The sequence below is a fragment of the Diachasmimorpha longicaudata genome, chromosome 3 (assembly GCF_034640455.1).
Source record: "Diachasmimorpha longicaudata isolate KC_UGA_2023 chromosome 3, iyDiaLong2, whole genome shotgun sequence".
In the NCBI taxonomy this organism is placed as follows: Eukaryota; Metazoa; Arthropoda; class Insecta; order Hymenoptera; family Braconidae; genus Diachasmimorpha; species Diachasmimorpha longicaudata.
In genome coordinates, this window is record NC_087227.1 from 5,072,860 (window position 1) to 5,091,936 (window position 19,077).

At 34.6% G+C, this 19,077-nt stretch overlaps 3 protein-coding genes across 5 annotated transcripts; 2 read left to right on the plus strand and 1 right to left on the minus strand.

Moving 5' to 3' along the window:
- The first annotated feature begins 186 nt into the window (after positions 1 to 186).
- Positions 187 to 8,696, plus strand: Slob (Slowpoke binding protein). 3 transcript variants are annotated; one of them, XM_064116869.1, is made up of 9 exons: positions 187 to 1,012; positions 1,586 to 2,010; positions 3,880 to 4,049; positions 4,586 to 4,851; positions 5,470 to 5,764; positions 6,047 to 6,138; positions 6,349 to 6,474; positions 6,688 to 6,761; positions 7,987 to 8,696. In XM_064116869.1, exons 2-9 carry the CDS (start codon positions 1,658 to 1,660, stop codon positions 8,102 to 8,104), a joined length of 1,494 nt encoding a protein of 497 aa, XP_063972939.1. In that variant the 5' UTR covers positions 187 to 1,012; positions 1,586 to 1,657; the 3' UTR covers positions 8,105 to 8,696. The 3 variants fall into 3 exon arrangements, with proteins under 3 accessions (XP_063972939.1, XP_063972940.1, XP_063972941.1); XM_064116871.1 differs by lacking the exons at positions 187 to 1,012; positions 1,586 to 2,010 and adding exons at positions 2,017 to 2,990; positions 3,242 to 3,370 and having other exon boundaries at positions 7,987 to 8,694; XM_064116870.1 differs by lacking the exon at positions 187 to 1,012 and having other exon boundaries at positions 1,019 to 2,010.
- Positions 8,697 to 9,126: 430 nt separating this feature from the next.
- On the minus strand, positions 9,127 to 13,203 carry Caf1-55 (Chromatin assembly factor 1, p55 subunit). The gene is made up of 5 exons (XM_064116873.1): positions 12,925 to 13,203; positions 11,002 to 11,503; positions 10,473 to 10,730; positions 9,970 to 10,297; positions 9,127 to 9,816 (listed from the first exon to the last, which is right to left on the minus strand). Exons 1-5 carry the CDS (start codon positions 12,941 to 12,943, stop codon positions 9,637 to 9,639), a joined length of 1,287 nt encoding a protein of 428 aa, XP_063972943.1. The 5' UTR covers positions 12,944 to 13,203; the 3' UTR covers positions 9,127 to 9,636.
- Positions 13,204 to 14,604: 1,401 nt separating this feature from the next.
- On the plus strand, positions 14,605 to 18,410 carry LOC135159964 (pinin). The gene is made up of 4 exons (XM_064116047.1): positions 14,605 to 14,921; positions 15,343 to 15,703; positions 16,425 to 16,719; positions 17,198 to 18,410. The coding sequence occupies exons 1-4, from the start codon at positions 14,764 to 14,766 to the stop codon at positions 17,527 to 17,529; spliced, it is 1,146 nt and encodes a 381-aa protein (XP_063972117.1). The 5' UTR covers positions 14,605 to 14,763; the 3' UTR covers positions 17,530 to 18,410.
- The last annotated feature ends 667 nt before the right edge of the window (positions 18,411 to 19,077 follow it).

Genomic DNA, 19,077 nt, shown 5'->3' on the forward strand with positions numbered 1-19,077 from the left:
TCATCCTGAACTAATACGTACACGAATCAACTGTCAAGAAAGAATTGAAATAAACATAATAAGTATAGTAAATAATACATAAGCTATGTATGAACATGTTCATGAGCGAAGACAAACAAGATTATATGTGGAGAGTGTATTTCACAGAAAGGATTTTGGGAGAAACAGAAGAATGAGTAAGTCAATCAACAGAATCAATTGAATATCTGTTAGAATACTGTTAGGAAAAAATTAGTTTTTATGGGCAGTTGACCATGAATTTGTTTATTGTCAATTTGTCTATTATGAAATTATGGAATTTCAGATTTTAGTGAAAATTTCGTAAATCCTAGAATTTTAAATGGTATGAACACGAGATTTCCTCAGACTATTACTGAAATTCTTGGTTATTTTAAATAATTTTCTTCTTACAAACAAATAATAGAACTTGCTTTTCAAATTGTGGTTTATCTTTTACGAAATTTCTGTTTTGAAGTTCTCATATTTCAATATTTTTTTCAACAGAAACGTTAATTAAATTGGGAAAAAAATTGCGATTCCAAAAGTCGATGGATCGTTAGATTAATTGTATTGCCCTGGTATTAATGAACTACTAAATGCATTTATAATTCAGTTTCTGAAACCCGTGCGACCTCGATATACGCGTGAGTACGACGTCCCGGTCATCGCGCAGCCACGAAATATCACCTGTAGACACGTACACACACTTGCGTAGACGAGAAAATCTGTGTCACGCTGGGGTAGAAACTGTTCGGGGGTTGATTTAGGGGGTGAGAGAAGGGGGCGGTTTGGCAGTGGAATATTCTCAGTGACCAAGCGTCCCTAGTATCAGACGGATGCGCCAACTTTCCCGCGCTCATCTTGAGGGAAAGATAATTATTTAAATTACCCTGAGTGGTAGTATTATTAATTTTAAATTACCGTCCAATCGAACTTTTTCTTCCGTTTCGCGTGCTAGAAGCGTGAAATAGTGACCGTATTGATAAAATTACAATATTTTACAAAATCGAAGGTAAATATAGTTTTATTGCTGTTTAATTAAAAAAATTAAGGACAAATTCTATTATTTAAATTTCAGTGATATTTTTTTAACATTTCATCAATACATTCGTGCTCCCTGAATGTTCCATCGAATTTTAATAGTTATAATTTAATACTTATTTGGCTGTATCGTCTTTCGTTGATTTGAAAGCTTATTGTAGGCGATATTAAGGGAATCTCATGCAATAAAATAGTTTTAAGGGAATAATGACTAATTTTGGAGTAATAGAATATTTCATTATCTACGTTCTATTGGAAACCCAATATGAAACTGAAGAATTAAAACGTTAAAACGGTAGAATTCGATTTGGATACGAAAGAATATGCATCTAAGAAGATATATTTCGTAAAATCTATGATATTTTTCTCTCAGTGAAGATATTCACAAAAAAATCAAACAATGAGAAGATTCTCCTCCTCCTTAACTTCTGTTGAAAACTCAGCTAAAATATCAAAAAGTGAAGTGTGTTCGCACCCCCTCAATGATGATAATAATTTCATAATTCCATGCTTCCTCTCAATCTAAATTAATGGAATATTCTAGGGACCATTTCACCTGCCCGGACTGATCAGAGTTAAGCAGCACTTTCCGGGGAACAATTAATATAAGTAAGAAATGTTTAATTTATATACAACGCTGAATAAAAAGGACGAGGAGAATGCTACTCGTCGTCGTGAATCCGATGTTACGGGACACGATAGATTCTACCAGGAACGACCTCGCTCACGTCGCAAGAGACGACCTTCCAATAGACGAACAAAAAGTGCCATTGAACTTGATGCAAATGCAATTTTAACAGCCCAAGCAAATCACGCACGACGTAATCGAAGTGCAAGTATCGAAGGGGGTGAAAGCAGCAGCAGTAGTGCTGAAGACAGATTTCAATTAACTATGAAAATTGATAGTCTAGCGAAGCTACTTTTTAATCGAGTATCAGCTGCTAAAGCATATCGGGACAACGAAATTAGGTAATTTATACGATTATTTAGATTTTTTTAAATTGTTGATTCGCGCTTGATTGTTGGAATAACTAGGGTGTCTTGAGGATTTATTATTTACTGATAGAGGAAGTGACTCCCTAAGATTTCAGCACCGGCACTTAACGATGTCCGATACACCCTCTCAGCTAAACCCTTTGACCCTCTTAATTAATTCCAAGATTATTGAAAATTACACAAAATTCTTTAACCGACTCGATCATATTTGGAATCGCAGTTTAATTATTGTTGCTGTTTTAAAACAATAAAGTTAAAAAATTAGAATTTAACAACGATTCAAATCCTAATTTTTTATTATTACACGTAAAACACAGAATTGCTCGTTGGAGAATCCACCGTTTGGGCAACAAATTCTATTGTTTATTTATAAGAAGAAAGTCGATCAATAAATTCCGAAATTTAATTCAGATAATACTGACTTTGAATTCTGTAGAATTTACTCGTGCAATTAGTAAGAAAATGTGGCAACAGAAAATTGGTAAAGGAGCAACTTTTTTAACGATTTACCCTGAAAATTTAAACAAAATCAGTCGAGTAAATATTTGAAACGACAACACCCGTAACATCAATTGGATAAAAAATACCCCAGTACTTGAATATCCCGGAAATATCGTAAAAACCCAGGTGAATCTGTGTGTCAATAAGAACTAGACTATTTACCAACCAAATCCTCCTCTGTCGCTCTCAAGTATCTATTCATTATTAAAGTTTCTAGTCAAACGGACCTCTTACTACGACACAGTTTGTCGCGTAGTTGAGAGTTCAGGTCGTATAATTCTCATCTCGAGATACAACTCATTATGACTCTCGAGGTTTCATAAATAATATAAAGTTCTTCAACGTGAAATGAAAATTGTCAAAATGAATTTTACACTTGACACACATCGTGACATTAAACTCCAGATTCGAAGTCGTCAGGGAAATTTAGCACTTCTCCCTCCTATAAGAACGTAAAATCAATCAATCAATCAATTTTAGTCTGAATTTTACGGTACACGTTCCCGAATTTTTTAATACATTTAATTTCTCTGAAAATTAATGGTCAACTGTCCATAAAAAATCCGGGTAATGACGCCCTAACGAAAAATTCCCTTAATTCCAAGACGTCGATTGTTATAATTATTAGTGTTGTTGATGTTGCCGTTGTTTTTTCCGGCGTTCTTCGGTTATTATTGGATGAAACCTTTTTATTTTGTCGCAGTCGTCAAATAACGTGGCAGAGTAGGAATGACTGTAGAGTAACTGGTAATCCCTCTGTAGACAGAGTAATTCGCTTTTGTTGTGGTGTCAAACGTGATAATTCTGATAACTCATTTCCACTGGATCCAAGGTATCAGAAATTTTATTTAGTTGTTAATCTACATCTCATATTTATTTCAACAAGAACACAAATTAATCTGTACTGGAATTAACTGATGAAATATGAGTTTATGGATTTTTATGATAATTTTTAGTCGAAAATGAATGGATGAGCCACTAATGGATTTTTAGTAATATAGTAATGTGTCTTTCAATAAGTAACGACCGTTTCAGGGTAATTCACGAGATTGAGTAAAATTCAATAACAGATTGAATAAAATTCAATAAGAAAATATTTTGCATTTCGATTGGTAGAGCCTTTTTCAAGGCTTTTCCTATGGTAAATCACAAAGTCATTCGAATATACATAGAAATCCATAATTTACCTGTAAAAGGTGTAATTACGTACACTCAGAAATCAACCAATCGTTGATATCTCCGTTTGAAAATAAATTTTGAGGTTTTTAACAGCTGTTTTCAACAACAAATTTAGTTTGAAGTTTTTCTTTTTAATTTATTCATGTCTTCATTGATTACCAGAAATGGTAGGCCTAATTACGAGTCATTGGACCAAGGTTCCTCGGTCCGTGAGGAAGGTGGCGAATATCTGGAGATGGAGAAAAAGTCAAGGGACCATGCCCTATTAGTCTGCGAAGTTTACATCCAAGGGACCTTACGGTACAATCTGATTAAGCAACTCTGCAACGTTGGTGAGCTATCTACAACAATCTCAGAGCAATAATCAATAGAACTACCGAAAAATACCTAAAGTTTTTGAAAGAAGAGATTTTATTTTATTGAATCGCATACAAACAAAAATTGGCCTGAATCCGATCGAAAATCGGTTTGAATGAAGTCGGACTAAATCCGAGGAATAAAATCGTTTCATGTCGAGGCGACCGGAATATCGATCTGCCTAAAGCCGTTTTTTTAATTTGATTCAGATCTATTTTTCGGTATCATTGAGACCGTTTTTCGATTTAGTTGAAACTCATTTTTTGCTGTAGCGTAGACTGATTTTTCAGTTCGATTCAAACCGATTTTTCGGCTACACCTGTTTGTACTCGGTAGAAAGCATTTTTCGATCTATATGAGCTCATCTAGGACTAAAGTCTGGATCCTCATAGGCACTGGGTTTGAATCAAACCCAAAAATCGCTTCCAGTGGTAGATTAAAATTGGATAAACTCAGGATACAATCATTTTATGCAATTAAATATTAACATTGTTTCACTGCATAATTATAGGCTCTCGAGTCGACAAACATTGGTTCGCTGTCCGTGACACAACTCTGAAGACCGACAGGTTATTGACACTAGTGCCATTGAATCGTAATTGTCCACTCACCCTCTGTTCGTCCACTAAAGACGTCCTCAACAAGTTATTTCTGGCTCTGCAGCATCCGTATGTGTGTCCAGTACTTGACCTAGAGTTCATTGAGTTCGAGGGACAGAATTACGTGATTCTAGTACAACCCATAAATCAAGGCAGCATGAAGGATCTTATTTATGGAGTGAGTGGCAATTCACCAACAATTGATTTTTCTTATTAATTATGTTACTGATAAATCTACTTATAATTTTTTATCAGTTCACATTGAACACAATTAATTCCCTTTGAAATAGTGACAAGGTCATGTAAAATATTTCAAAGTAATTAGTTCATCATTGTTATTCGAAAATTGAAGTTTCTGAGCTGATAAAAAAATTAATGTCGAGCTCTAGAAGAGTAGTTTTACCCTTCGGACAGGCAACACTACCTTTGAATATATTTAGTTTTTTAATTTTCCAACACAATTGCATGAGATTAATTTGAAAAATCTTATCCACTCAGTATTGTGTGAGTTAAATACTGAAAATTATCAATGTTTTTTCATATATTCATAAAAAATCTCGATTTCTCACGCAAAAAACCAAAACTATAATTAAATCGAGAAAACAATTACGTTGAATTTATTGTAATATTCTCAGAGCAGAACTACTGTGAATATTATCATATATTTTAGGAGTTTAATGAAATAAATGTCATCATTGGAAATCATTTATAAACATTCGATTTCTTCGTCGAACAATTTTTTTTCCATATTTTTATCGTATATTAGAGTTGAATCATTACAAGATTGGATTTTCAGATCGAGAGAAACTGCTGGAATGCAGATTGGAGTCACAAATATACAGCCCGTGGAAAAGGTCTCACATTACCCCAAATTTTACAAATGGGAAGACAAGTTCTCGAAGCTTTAATATTCCTTAAGGACCGTGGTTTTCCAACTGTGACGCACTTGCACTCTGGCAATGTTGTTATTCAAAACGGTGTCGCACGTCTCGCAGGACTTGAGAATTCACTTTTGGGATTTACCAGTCGAATTCATCCTGTTGTCACCTCTCGACCCACCCCTCGTGACGCCGTAGATAGCGTTTGCTTCGGTACTGCTTTCATCAATAATATATATTAATAATAATGGAAATACAAATTCAAGTGTACGATTGGAAGTCGTGATATCTCTGCTAAATTATTCGTATCTAGAAAACTTCCACGATTTCACACTTCATTTAAGATATTTTGTATTCCTTTTGCAACCCATCATCTTATTCCTCTTTACGATTTAATAAGTACGAGAAAGAAATGTATACGGTCTAGATGAAAAGTTAAATGATTTCCTGATGGAAATGAACTTTTTTATGCTGAATAAATATTTTAATGTCTAGGTCATATGCTGTTTGAAATGTGCACGGGTTACGAGTTGTGCGCTTTCAAGCCGTCGTCAGTTCACATGGCAGATCTTGAAAAATATCCAAAGGTAAAGATTAAAAATTCTAAAGATGAAATATTTTTTTATTTGAAGTTTATGTCATAACACGTACGAGCAAGTGGAATAAAAAATTGTAGTATCTTCACTAGATAATTCTATTAACTTTTCCTTTCATTTCACTTTGCAGTGCGCCCATTAATAATTCATTTTCCGGTCCTTATTAGTTTATTAATTTCGATGATTGTAATCAATCTTCAGGTTGCTGATCTCATGGACCTCATATTCAACCACCCAGGAGGTCATTATCCCAGTGTCGAGGAGCTGTTGGTGCACGACCTATTCCGCAATATCGATCTGCGCGAAATGCGAAATGCACCGGTAAACGTGCGTCAATTTTTATAGATTATTTGTTATACAAAAATCGAACAATCTGCGAAACCTGATCAATCAAATTTCAGGTCTATTGATGTTTATGGTCGTAAATCGATTGCGACGAATATTGAAATTTAGTAAAAAATCGAAAAAATATTGAGAGCAATATTGATTGTTCGAACTGCTGTCGTTTTCTCAATACTAAAAATCACTTTAATATTGCAGACATTTCGCCCGATAGTTACGCCATCAATTGTGGCCCTTCTCGAAGCCATCAAACGCCACAACAGCAGCCGCAGGTATTTTATTGCTTTCGTACTCCCCATTAATTTCCTCTTCGCCATTTTCATTTTTTCTAGTATTTTTTGCTTCTGAATGGAAGCCTCATATTTGCCCGTATTTTCGATGCTCTAATTCCAATGGCAATTGGTGTAGAATGTTATGAAAACGTGAGAAATTATGGTTTTAGATCATATCTGTGTGTATGTACTGGAAAATTAAAAATTTAGAAGATTAATTTTTAGAAAATTTATCATAAAGGCAGGAAATTTGTCGCTCAAAAACTGAAATTAGAACTCATGATAGCTATGATTAACCTTCACTTTGACACGTCGTTTTAGCTGGATCGGTCCAGTAGTTCCTGAGATATAGCAATTTTTAAAAATTTCGTATTTCCTGAAAATCTCAAAAACTACTGGAAGGATTTGAATGTTTTTTTTTTGCAAAATCCTTGTCTCGGGGGGTACCATATGGAACAATCAAACTATGTGTATCTGTTCGTTGAAAAATCGCGAGATATTGTCTCTTTCCTTTTTTTAATTTACTTTGTTCAGTATTTGTTTTTGTTTTTTTGCATGCTACTACAGGCCGTCTCGTGTGATCGAGGCGATTTATTGAGTGGTCTCCAGCGGTAAAATTTCGACACCTTATTCGATATATAGGTCGAATACAACTTAATAATTTTTTGTCATTTGTAAAAAGTAGCTTTCATGTTTGAGAGAAATTCTGTGATTTTTCATTGCGCGGTATTATAAATGGAAATTTTACGGTGCCCATACTGTGGCGCACACAGCAGTGAAGTATTCGATTTTTTTCACTAATTGAATCATTATGATTTTGTTAAATTTTAATGATTAAAGCAAAAAATTAGTTCAAGACAATTTTCTAATTTTTAATGAATTTGTTTGTCCCATTGGCAATTTGCGGACTAACGATATTTTGTGATTCTGATGACATTTTTGGCGATGTAGCTGCTTAAACAACTAATCGTAATCCATAATTGAAAATATTATCTGTTGTGTTGGGTAAATGGGAAAAAATTAATTAAATAAAGAGACAGAAATATATCCGAAATTTTTTAAATCTAAATTCATTATCAATATTGACCCGGTAAGCGAACAAAAAATCTCGAAATTTCTAATCAAATTCATTTGTGATTAGACTTGGTCTCTTTCAAAAAAATTCTCTCTCCACCAGTACCTCGCTATGATGTGAACTATTGATTGGAAACTTTTTTATTTCCAGAATTCCTAGCGTCATCCCTGAAGAAATGATATTACTGCAGAGTCCGGAGGACCAACCCACTAACACCGGACGATTTCTCACTGAAATGTACAACGAAATAACGAGTACAACACTATAATTTAACAATTTCAAAAAAATTAGCTTCTGGAATAGAATTTGCCAAAATATCGAAAATTAAAAATCTAACGTGATACGTTTTACCACTTTGCTACCGAATTAACAATTGACAAAGTTCTTTGTTCTCTTTTATCCAACGTAAATTAGTAATTTGTCAATATTAATATGATTGATGTCTGAATAAAGTGAATAATTATAACTGAACAATATAAAAAAGGGTTAAGGGACCTTGAGATTGTCGAATTGACAACAATCTCACTTTAAATTATACGTCAATAGACTAAGTGAAAAATACAAAAAGCGCAAATATGCGTAATATTTAAACAGAAACGAGAATTATGTAACAGAATAAAATATCGATTTTTCTGCGATGATAATCTAGTTCACTCAATTTTTTTTCACGTCCAAAAATATATGTCATGAACTTTTCCATATCATGCTTGCCAGAAATATACAATGAATATTTAAACCTCATTTTATTCCCGAAATGAAGGCCCCATTAAATTGCAAAACCCACAGTCGATCCTGTCAAAGGATAAAAAATGATAAAATCGTATCATAATTTTTTCTCATCCAAAATAGGACCATGAACCATTAATAATTAAACCTCGGCTTCAGTAATAAAAAAATGGGGTCGATGTTAACGAGGTTCGGGATTTTTGCTGAATATTTAGTTGACGTAAAAAATGAATTGATCATTTCATCATCCGCCTAGCAATGATGGTTACTCATTGATTGATTAATCGATAATTACTCAATCCCAATTTTCGAGTGAGTGTTTCCTCAGTCGATTGTAAATTTCCACTACTAATTGGCTTAGTGTTTGAAAATGTAATGTTTGTAATGTTTCACAAAATTATTAATATTCGGGAAAAGACACTGCAGACTATATTTATTAGATATAAATTTTTCGGAAAAATATTTCATACAACTTAGTTAAAAATTCGACAATACTCAAAGTTATTTTTTTATCGGATTGAAAACTCCTGTAGGAATACTCTAAATGATAAATTAATCAAAAAATATAATTCATGTTCTTTATTTCAAATTGAAATTGGGTGGAAAGTAGTATTCGCAATTGGAATATGCGATTCAGTCCATTACGCATCTTATTACAAAAAGACTTATGAACTAAGTAGAAAAAATATTCGGATTACATTAGTTTTGAACTGCAGAAAGAAAAAGAATAAACTGCCGTGAGCATGAAAATCAAATAAAATATTGTGAGCCGGGGTCCTAATCGTCAATTAGAACAATAATTAATCGCAGGATTGATTTAAACAGTTGCTTAACCCTTAATTATCCAATGTATGAATGAATATAACATACTTACGGAAAAATCCGCTACTACTTCGCATCTCCTTCTAAAGTTTAAAAATGTATCAAATATTAAATTTACTGCAGTGATTTTTGATTCGATCGAATGACGACCATAGGGAAAACGACTTAATCACCCCTGTTCCGAATTAAATTCTCACATTCTGCGATTTTTTCAAAGCCCCAAGTGAAATAATAACGTCAATAATCATAAATTTATGAAGCACCAGCCTCAAGCTCACTGGCGGGTGTATCAGGCTCCTCATCGTTGTAAATATTCTCCGCCATCTGCCACACCTGCATTATATTATCTTCAGAGACTGAGCAGATAACCCATGGCTCATTCGGATTCCACGAGAAGTCACTGATTTTAGCTGTGTGTCCACCATGGATGAACTGTTGAAATATTTTGAATTAATTTATAACAAATTCTGTTATTGTAAATCAATTATTTCTGCAAAACAAATGGTTTTTACGCTTTCCTCGCCCAACTTTTACTCACAGATATCCCCAAAGCACATTCAATGTCAATAAAAATACAACAATTACCAAAAGTTCTGGTGGTCCATCTTCTGCATCCTCGCTAGACTGTTCCTCACCAATTTTACTGAGATCCCAGACATGGAGACGACGATCAGTGCCACTGCTGGCGAGAATTGTCTCATTGTGCGGTGACCACTGAACCTGGAAGATCTCGTCCTTGTGTGACTCAAACGAGTGAAGTTTCAATTTCAAATTTCGCAAGTCCCAAAGGGCAACAGTTTTATCGGCACTTCCAGTTGCGAGAATGAACTCTGAGTAGGGATTGAAGCTGAGACAATTGACTTCCGCTGTGTGTGCATCCACAGTGTGGCTGGGTTTACTGGTATTGTTGCATCTAATGGAATAATAAGAATATTATGTTTTACCATTCGGTACAGACCACACAATCATGTCAAATTTATCGATTGCATGTAATTATCCACCATGTAACGATTATGCTACGAATTCAAATATAAATCAACTGAACCATCTAATCATTCAAATTGCCAAATTTGATAGATTCGATTTACCGAGTATCCCATATCATGAGCTTCTGATCATCAGCAACAGATCCAAACAGCGACTCGTGAAGCAAATGCCAGGCGACATCCTCGACGACGGCAGTGTGACCGGTAAAAATCGTTTTAGCATCAATAACACGATTTTCCTTAGGAGTTGCGTTTATATCCCAGAGGCAAATAGTGTGATCGTCAGATGCACTCAACAAATATCCATTCAAGTTGGGGTTCCAGGAGAGACCATAGCCTTCCTTCTGATGTCCACGTAATCTATTCGCCATTAATCAAAAAAATATGTATCAGAATTGGTTCTACTGAACACTCTATCGAATCAACAAAAAAATCCGTCCGTCGTACGACATTTTCTCTCTTTTATTTCATGTAAATTTTGCAATTTTTGTTTCTAAAATTAAAAAAATATGGTGTTCAATTTAACGCATTGAAGAAGTGTTCACGAGTTCAGTTGACACCGAACAATTCGTGTCCACTCAACCTTTCTCGGTGAAAAACGTATCAAATACTGTTTTTAAATAAAATTTACCTAAGATCAGGATGACATTCTCCATTAGGATCAGGCTTGCTGGGATGTTTCGTGTAATCGAAGACGAGGACATCGCTCGAAGGTGTCTTGGTAGCAATAACACAAGGATTCTGGGGCATGTAACGAGCCCTGTTCACCTCTCCTTCGTGATTGATCTTGATTTCTATTTCAATCTTTCCACTGACAGATCCAAAACCACCAAATTCTCCCTTCTCATTGTCATAATGAGACGCATCGAACTGAGCATCCTCATTTGGAAGCTGAACACTCGCTATTAGGAGGTGATTCTGCTCGTCGGAGGTGTGAGTGCCAAGAATCAGACGATGAACAGAGTAGTCTTTACCCTCGGGTCTTGTTACATCGGGTAACCACTGAGCTGTTAGTGATGGCCACTCCAGTGCATGGGTCATAACAAGATCGTACAAAAATGGGGTGTTCTTCTTCCATATTTTGTACTCTTCGTTTATCACACGCTCTTCAACGGCGTCATCAAAGGTTTCAGCTTCAAATAGATTACATAAAAACATAAGTAATGATTAATTTGGGTAAAATCATCGAAAATCTTGAATTGATTTAATATAATGAATGAGGAAAAATGTCATGAAATTTCCTTTAAAAAAAAATTGGTAGGTCCATGTCACGACGGAATAAGCAGAAAAAAAAATTTATAGCTTTCAAATTTATACGATGAAATATTAACGACTTAAAAGTATCAACACTCATATTGAGAAATAAATAAACAATAAATAGTGAATAGAAATATTCTTAAATATCAATTTAGAGAGAGAAAGGGAAATTTTATTTTTGTTTTAAGCTATCATTAATTTCAACTGGTGCTTTTTTGCGTTTAGTTGACACGGATTATAACTAATTATTTGTTCTCATTTGTCTGTACAATTAAAAAATCCTGAGCTAAGCAATGAGGATCAACCTAGACCTGTTCAATAAAGTTCAACAGTTGTATCAAGGATTTTGAATCCATTAGTCTCTATTTTATTTCATCAAGGAAACAAGAATTTCATCGCCATCTATACTAAATCGACTAGAATATTTTTTGTCTACCAGAATAACGATAACTTTTTTCAAAACAAAGTGTTCAACTGAACAAGATGGTATTACATTGCAGGCGTCAGAGTTTTTTAATGCTAAAGAAGAGACGAAAAATGTCCCTCAAATTCACCAAATTGAGTAATATTAATCAGCTATCGTCCCATAATTGTCGTTTAAATAAATGAGCCTGTCAAATTCTCAAGAAAAATCTATAGTAGAAGTTTTCGGCGTTTTTTAACCTCAAAAACTTGACATGCCCGCTTGTTTGTAAATGAGCTATCAATAAACGTCTCGGTTGTTAACTTAATTGCAAACAGACTCCAGTTAACTCCATGGGGGGAATCATCGCTGCTAAATTTCAATTAATTAGATAATCAATTAAATAATTCACGTCGTATTTAAAGAATCGAAAATATATTCACATGAATTCGAAGAACATTTTTAAAAATTTTATGATTTGCTTCTTCTGCAGTTTCGTGGCATTTCGTCGGAAGCCAGTTGGTTCTTAAATAATCACGAAAGTCACAGTCCCAGCAGTATTTCATTGTTCCTTATCCAGGAGCTTGGAGGATTTCTTAACATGCAGAGACCAATGGAAAGTTTAGGGGTATATCACCTATTCGACAATCGTTTTCCCTCATTTTTCTGTACATTAAGTTTATCGTGAGTTGATAGGAAAATCTAATTGTTTAGAATTAATTCTGCACTAAGAAAATGGGTCAATATCTTGTGAAAATCATCATCAGAGACGAAAATAACGTTGTTTACAGGTAACAAGCAAAAGTCGCGACCTTTGCCGATTATTAATTCGCAGGTTTTTTTGTTAGCATCACGCCACCCGAAAAAGTCGAAAAATTATTGTAAAAAGCTTACCACCGTCTTTGTCCCCCATATCTCCAGCTCCTTATTAGCGTTTCGCTGGTATTATGCAGTGAACACTAAAAAGTTTAACTCAGTCACCTAATGGATTTCGGTACCCGCCAAAATAGGCGACACGATGAGCCTGAAAAGTGCCGGAAATTGTGAAAACCGATGAACATGAAGCAACTTCATGGATGGCAATTGTGGCTGAAGCCTTGGAGTCCATTAAGGGACCATGATTGGTCAGAATCAGAGAGATCTTTGGATCAGATACGTATGTAGAGAGCCGACAGGTAATTGCTTTTCGGATAACGAATAAATTCTGTCGTCACGGTTGTATTGAGCTTAAAATATTTTGCTCGTTTCTCATTTATTTTTAAATAAATTGTAAATGAATCGACGGTGGCGCGTCGTACCGCCGGGGTCGTAACTAACATTGCGTGTTCACCTGGGGCACACAGAGGTCGCTCCTTTCTTCGCGGTCGATCATAGAAAAAGTTATATAGAATGACAACCTCATACCACCATATACTTGGCAAAGCGAAAAATTAATTATGCATTTTAATTATGTTCATTAGTTTGGAGATCATTTGAGGATATTTTGGCAAGAGGTTTCAACATTTAAAGGGAGAATTATTCGATTCATTATAAATTAATTAAGTTGGAACGTATAGTTAGCAAACAAATAATTCAAATTAAAAAAAAAATTCCTCAAAGGTTTTAAATGATTTGGGGAATCGATTCCCCAAGACCAAATTATTTAGGGAAGGATGAAACTCCTTTAATTACTTAATTTCCATTCCAAATGGAGTAGCGGGGAGGGGGGGGGGGAGATCGTTGTATATATATATATATTCATTCGCGAAGTCTTGTTTGGGGACTCATTGAATCCAACATCTAATTCGACGATCGAACCATATTCCTGTATTTTGATAATAAAGTAGTAATAATCACAAATTTAATGGTTTGAAGATCTGAGAAGATCTCCGGTGCTCAAAACTTCTCATAATTTCCATCGATAGTAAAAAAATGTTTCTTCTCCATATTTTTTTGAAAAAAGGAAATATGACCTAACAATCCTGGAATTAATCGCCGAATGACGACCTCAACAGCTGGTCTCGGCGTCCATTTTGAATCGGAAAATGCAAATGGCACTCCGGTGTGGGGATGAGAATCGTTTATTAAGACGCGAACAACAAGTTAATATCCGGATTTTTTTTATTGAGTAATGTATGTATCCAAGCAATTGTTTACGTATCATATGAAAGGTACAAGGACCGTCTCCAAATAATTCTTAACGTATATGAATATAAATATGTTTGTACATCGATTACTCCCCTCCCGAACTACACTATCACTCGAAATTAATTAATTAAAGGAGTTTTATTTTTTCCTAAATAATTTGGTCTTGAGGAATCGATTCCCCAAGTCATTTAAAAGCTTTAAGTAATTTTAAAAAATTTTGAATTATTTGTTTGCTGACTATACGTTCCAACTTAATTAACTTATAATAAATCGATTAATTTTTCCGATGTTGAAACCTCCTGCCAAAATATCTCCAAATGATTCCCAAACTAATGAGCATAATTAAAATGCAAAATTAATTTTTCGTTTGCCAAGTATACACTCCACCTAGTGGAGTAAACAAAAATGAAATCGTAGAGTCTCACCATAAAACAACACCGAATTCCCCCTCTGCAGTTTGACGTGATTGACGATCCCAAAATGGCTGCCCGCTAACAACAATAATTCCGGTATTATTACTCGTTTGTTGACTGAAGAATTGAATTATTGAGGCAGTTAAACCGATTGAGTGAATTAAGTAATAAAAAAATATCGTTTATATTCACAATGAGACGTCTCGACTCGAAGGAATATGGCTCTGAGAGGCTGGAGGCTGAACTAGAGGCAGCCCGGGATGGTCTCAGGTGTTTGGATAAAGATATTAGAAAAATTCTTGGTCGCGATCTTCCTGAAGGCGAAAATGCACCCACGCAGCTGTCCTCCAGGTATCGTCATTAGTTTATTCATAACTAAACACAACACGTAATCAGGATTTCTTTTATTCGTTTACCTTCGCCTTAGCTAACCTCACTTTCAAAAAAATGGGCTGATTTCTTTCATTAATTACATCACAGTTGGAATGGATTTTTATGTTTATCACTCATTTTTTTCTTGAAATTATTGGCTTTACTTTATTATGATGCTTTGGGTTGAACATTCTGCACATTGGGTTTTATAGTATGATAACTTAATTCACTGTTGACATCGTTGAATTTGAAGTGCTGTTGATTATTCTCGACTGACAATAATAATTTTGAATTAGAAGGGTCATATTAAAATAAGAATGAAATTAATATTAAACTCAAAGACATTGAATGTAATAACTCCTGATTCGTGATCATAAATTGATGTTTTGCTGATATTCAGGATTGTCTCGAAGCGTCCACTTCAAGAAGATCGCAAAAGGAACACAGATCACTTGAGTAACGATCAAGGAGGAAAACGTCGTTGGCAAGGACCAAATAATGAACCCAAGACTGTTTTCAGTCGATTAAGTGCAAGAGTACCCTCTAATCCTGATGACTCTGGTGACGATGATGATGGCAGTGTAAGGCCAGCTGTATCCTCACGAGTTATTGCCACACCACGTGAGGTGCCATCGCGTCAGGATGTTATCAGACGTGAAAATGTCGATGAGAGGAGTCGACAGAGGAATAAACGAATGTTCGGGGCACTCCTAGGAACTTTACAGAAATTCAGACAAGAGGAGACCAAACTCAAGGCTAAGGTAATTATTCGTGAGCAAGTGGGATCAGTTTACTTATCTCTGAATCAAGTTTTTGAGTAATGGGCGTGAATCTAAAAGAGATAGCAGAATTTTTTTTATTGTATTTATTGTCGGACTTAATGCGCTTCACAAAAAGATTGCAATAAAATTTTTTCCATCTTTTCTCGGTGCTAAGATATTCATCAAAAACCGGACAATAGTTAGAAGGGATTTATGCCGATTTACCAGTTTGCTGTGGCATTCTGAAATAATTTATGATTAGATTATACTTATTGGAAATTTATTGACTAAGTATTTCATTCAGAAAGGAAGACCACTAAATTTTTTCCAAAAGCTGAGGATTTCAGTCATAAGACATATCAATATTTTTCTACGAATTCTTTTTGATTCAATAAATGTATTCAAATGAATCCAATGTATGTGTCTGTAGCATAAAATATATATTGGAGTCGTTACATATTTTTATTATTAAGTTTTCTCTAGAAGATTTACTACAGGAATAGATTAAAAATTGAATATTCAGTATCTATTTGTAAGAAATGTGTTGATCCGGTTCCATAACATTGAATCGTGGTCATATCATCCCGAATCTTATCAGATGAAGTTTAGTGAAGAATATGCTTTCTATTGTGGTCTTAATTGTCGAGATAACGAAATATGTATACAAATAATACATGTCATGTCAATTAATTGAGGAAATGTGTTGAAAAATTATCCCCAGGAAGACAAAAAGGCTGAAGTTGAGGCGCGAGTGGAGGAGGCGAAACGACGCGAGAAAGAGGAATTGAGACGTGAGAGACAACAACTTTTTCTGTCACGTAAACGTCAATTGGCTGAAGTGAAAGCATTGGAGGCCAAATTGGCGCGTAGCAAGCAATTCCAAGAGTGGCGCTCTTCACAGCTACCTCTTGCCAATTTCATTCGAACACGTGCACAACCACCTATTTATTATTTACCAAAACGCAAACATCCTCGTACTGATGCTTTACTGGAGGAATGTGCTAAGGAATTTCACGGTTTGTAATAATTTTATTTCGGTTAATATCGTCGATTTGTCATATTTTATTTTAATTTAATAGACAAGTGATGAAATCAGATGATTAAATGGTAACATAAATTTCAAATCATTTTATTAGATGGAGAATCAGCTAACGGTGTGCTGTAATTTTTCAAATTTATTATACTTGACGTTGGAGTAATCATGAATCAAAATTTATCAACAATTAATATTATACATCATTTTAACAATTTTTGATGTTATAAATCAACATCACAGTATTGTTTACTCAATTTATTATCAATTTAAATGAAGAAATCTGGGAATTTTTTGGAACTTCGTAAAACGTGATTATGATTTTTTTGTTAATTTTACGCATGCATTTAGTTGGAAAATTTAAAATCTAAATATTTAACAGCAGCGTATCCGTTTGGCAAAATACCGATCTGAACGAACATCGTCATGTATTTTTCAATCATTCTAATTTCTCATTGCAGAGGAAGTTGAACGGAGAGAAAAGGTAGTAATGGAAGAACTTGAAATAATAGAATTCCAAGTAAACAATAATAAGCCCCAGCACCAAGTGGATGATTTGCCAAATCAACCCCAAATAACAGAGACTTCCCAGCCAATGGAGGAAGGAGTGGAAAATTGTGATCCTAATCCTGAACATCTCGCTGAGGAGTCTGCTGATGTGGAAATTAGCACGATAATCTCACCTATAACTGGAGTGACAGAAAAACAATCAATCGAATATGTAAACGAGGAAATGGTGACTGATATCGAAGTTCCCGAGGAGGACCTTGTAAAGAATGAAAATCACGGTTAATAATCAAGACATTGCTCTTCGGAGCATTTCTTTTTGGGTTTGTATATATAATATAAAACAGAAAGAAAGAAATGCTAAAAAAATAGGAAGAAGAATTTTTATCATGAATTTTTTTGAAAAATTTCTACCTTCGCCAGAACTTGATTATTTTCTGTTTCGTCTGTGTACAATCAGTGTCATTGGAATAACACGTAAATAACTTGCTGTTCGGCTGTTGCGTGATAGTCAGTTAGTTATTTTCTCCTATTGATAATCATCATGTTTCATCTTCATAAAAAAATTGTTTACTAGTGGACGGACAACGGGAAGGGAGTCTCTCGGAGGAAGTGGAGAATTTCGTGATATTGTCATAACATCTCGAATGATTATTATGAAATTTTCAGACAGGGCAAAGGAGGAGATTGAATTTTTCATGGATTTTACTGGCAATTTTATCGAGAAAATGATGGTGTCATGTGCTTGAAAGTACAAGACAACAAAATTCACGAAGAATAATTCAATTTTTGCACATTACCAATGTTTGAAAAGCACCACAGTCTAATTTGACTACGTTGAGAATTTTTCCTATGTTAAATATTCGAATGATCTCGACAATCGATCTGTTTAAATACTGATCAATTGTCCCAAAATCACAAAATTTGTGCAAAAAAAATTCTCCGACATTTTCTTCCAAAAACTCGAAAGGTAATTGAAAAATAATGCCTGATAAAATTTTTTAACTTGTGATTACTATTCCTTCACCCTATCTACTCAGTTAGTATGCATTTTTTAGTGCGTCATTAATGATTTAATTATTTAAATCATTGAATATGGAAATCGTCTCACGTATTTTTTTTTCAGTTGTTCCAACAGTCGTAAAATAAACGTCAGCAAAAAGTTAATGATGGTCAGTTGCTGTTTCCTAGAAGTTCATCCTCACCCAGAAATTATAATTTTTTTTTTCGTCAACTTTTGCAGCGGAGTCAGTGCACCACACGGTACTTGAAACATCTAGCCATTGTTGGCAGCTGTTGCGCTGCCTCCCGCGCAATCTAACTTCTCTCCGGTTCGTTAGAAGTTTCTGATACTTAGACGCTCGACTCCTACGTAATTCAATTCATCATTTAACTAAAAGTGGAAGGGATCGTGAAAGAAATTTAAATATTGTCGAATTCTAGAGCGTTCGTGAAATAACATTCGGGAGAGATTCAATGAAGTGTATTAAAACCTCTCACGTTAATGACATGTTCGAAATTACGCTGGAAAACACTTTTGGAGAGTTCAGGGAATTTATTTGGAAGGGACATAAATTTTCGGCTCTCAAGAATATTTTGAAGCGATCAACAGCTGTCAACAATTTCCTACGAACCTCACTATAAATTGCATTACTTCTAATTATTATTTTTTTTTCTTCTGCAATGAGTCTATAGATCCCAAAGACTGCAGTAAATTATTATCATCATTTCTCTAGGAAAAATCATGATTCACTGAAGGCGTAATCAACAAATTGGAGAAAGTGAAATTAGAGATTTTTTGTAAATCAATCTGCTGCTCACCCTGACTTGTATA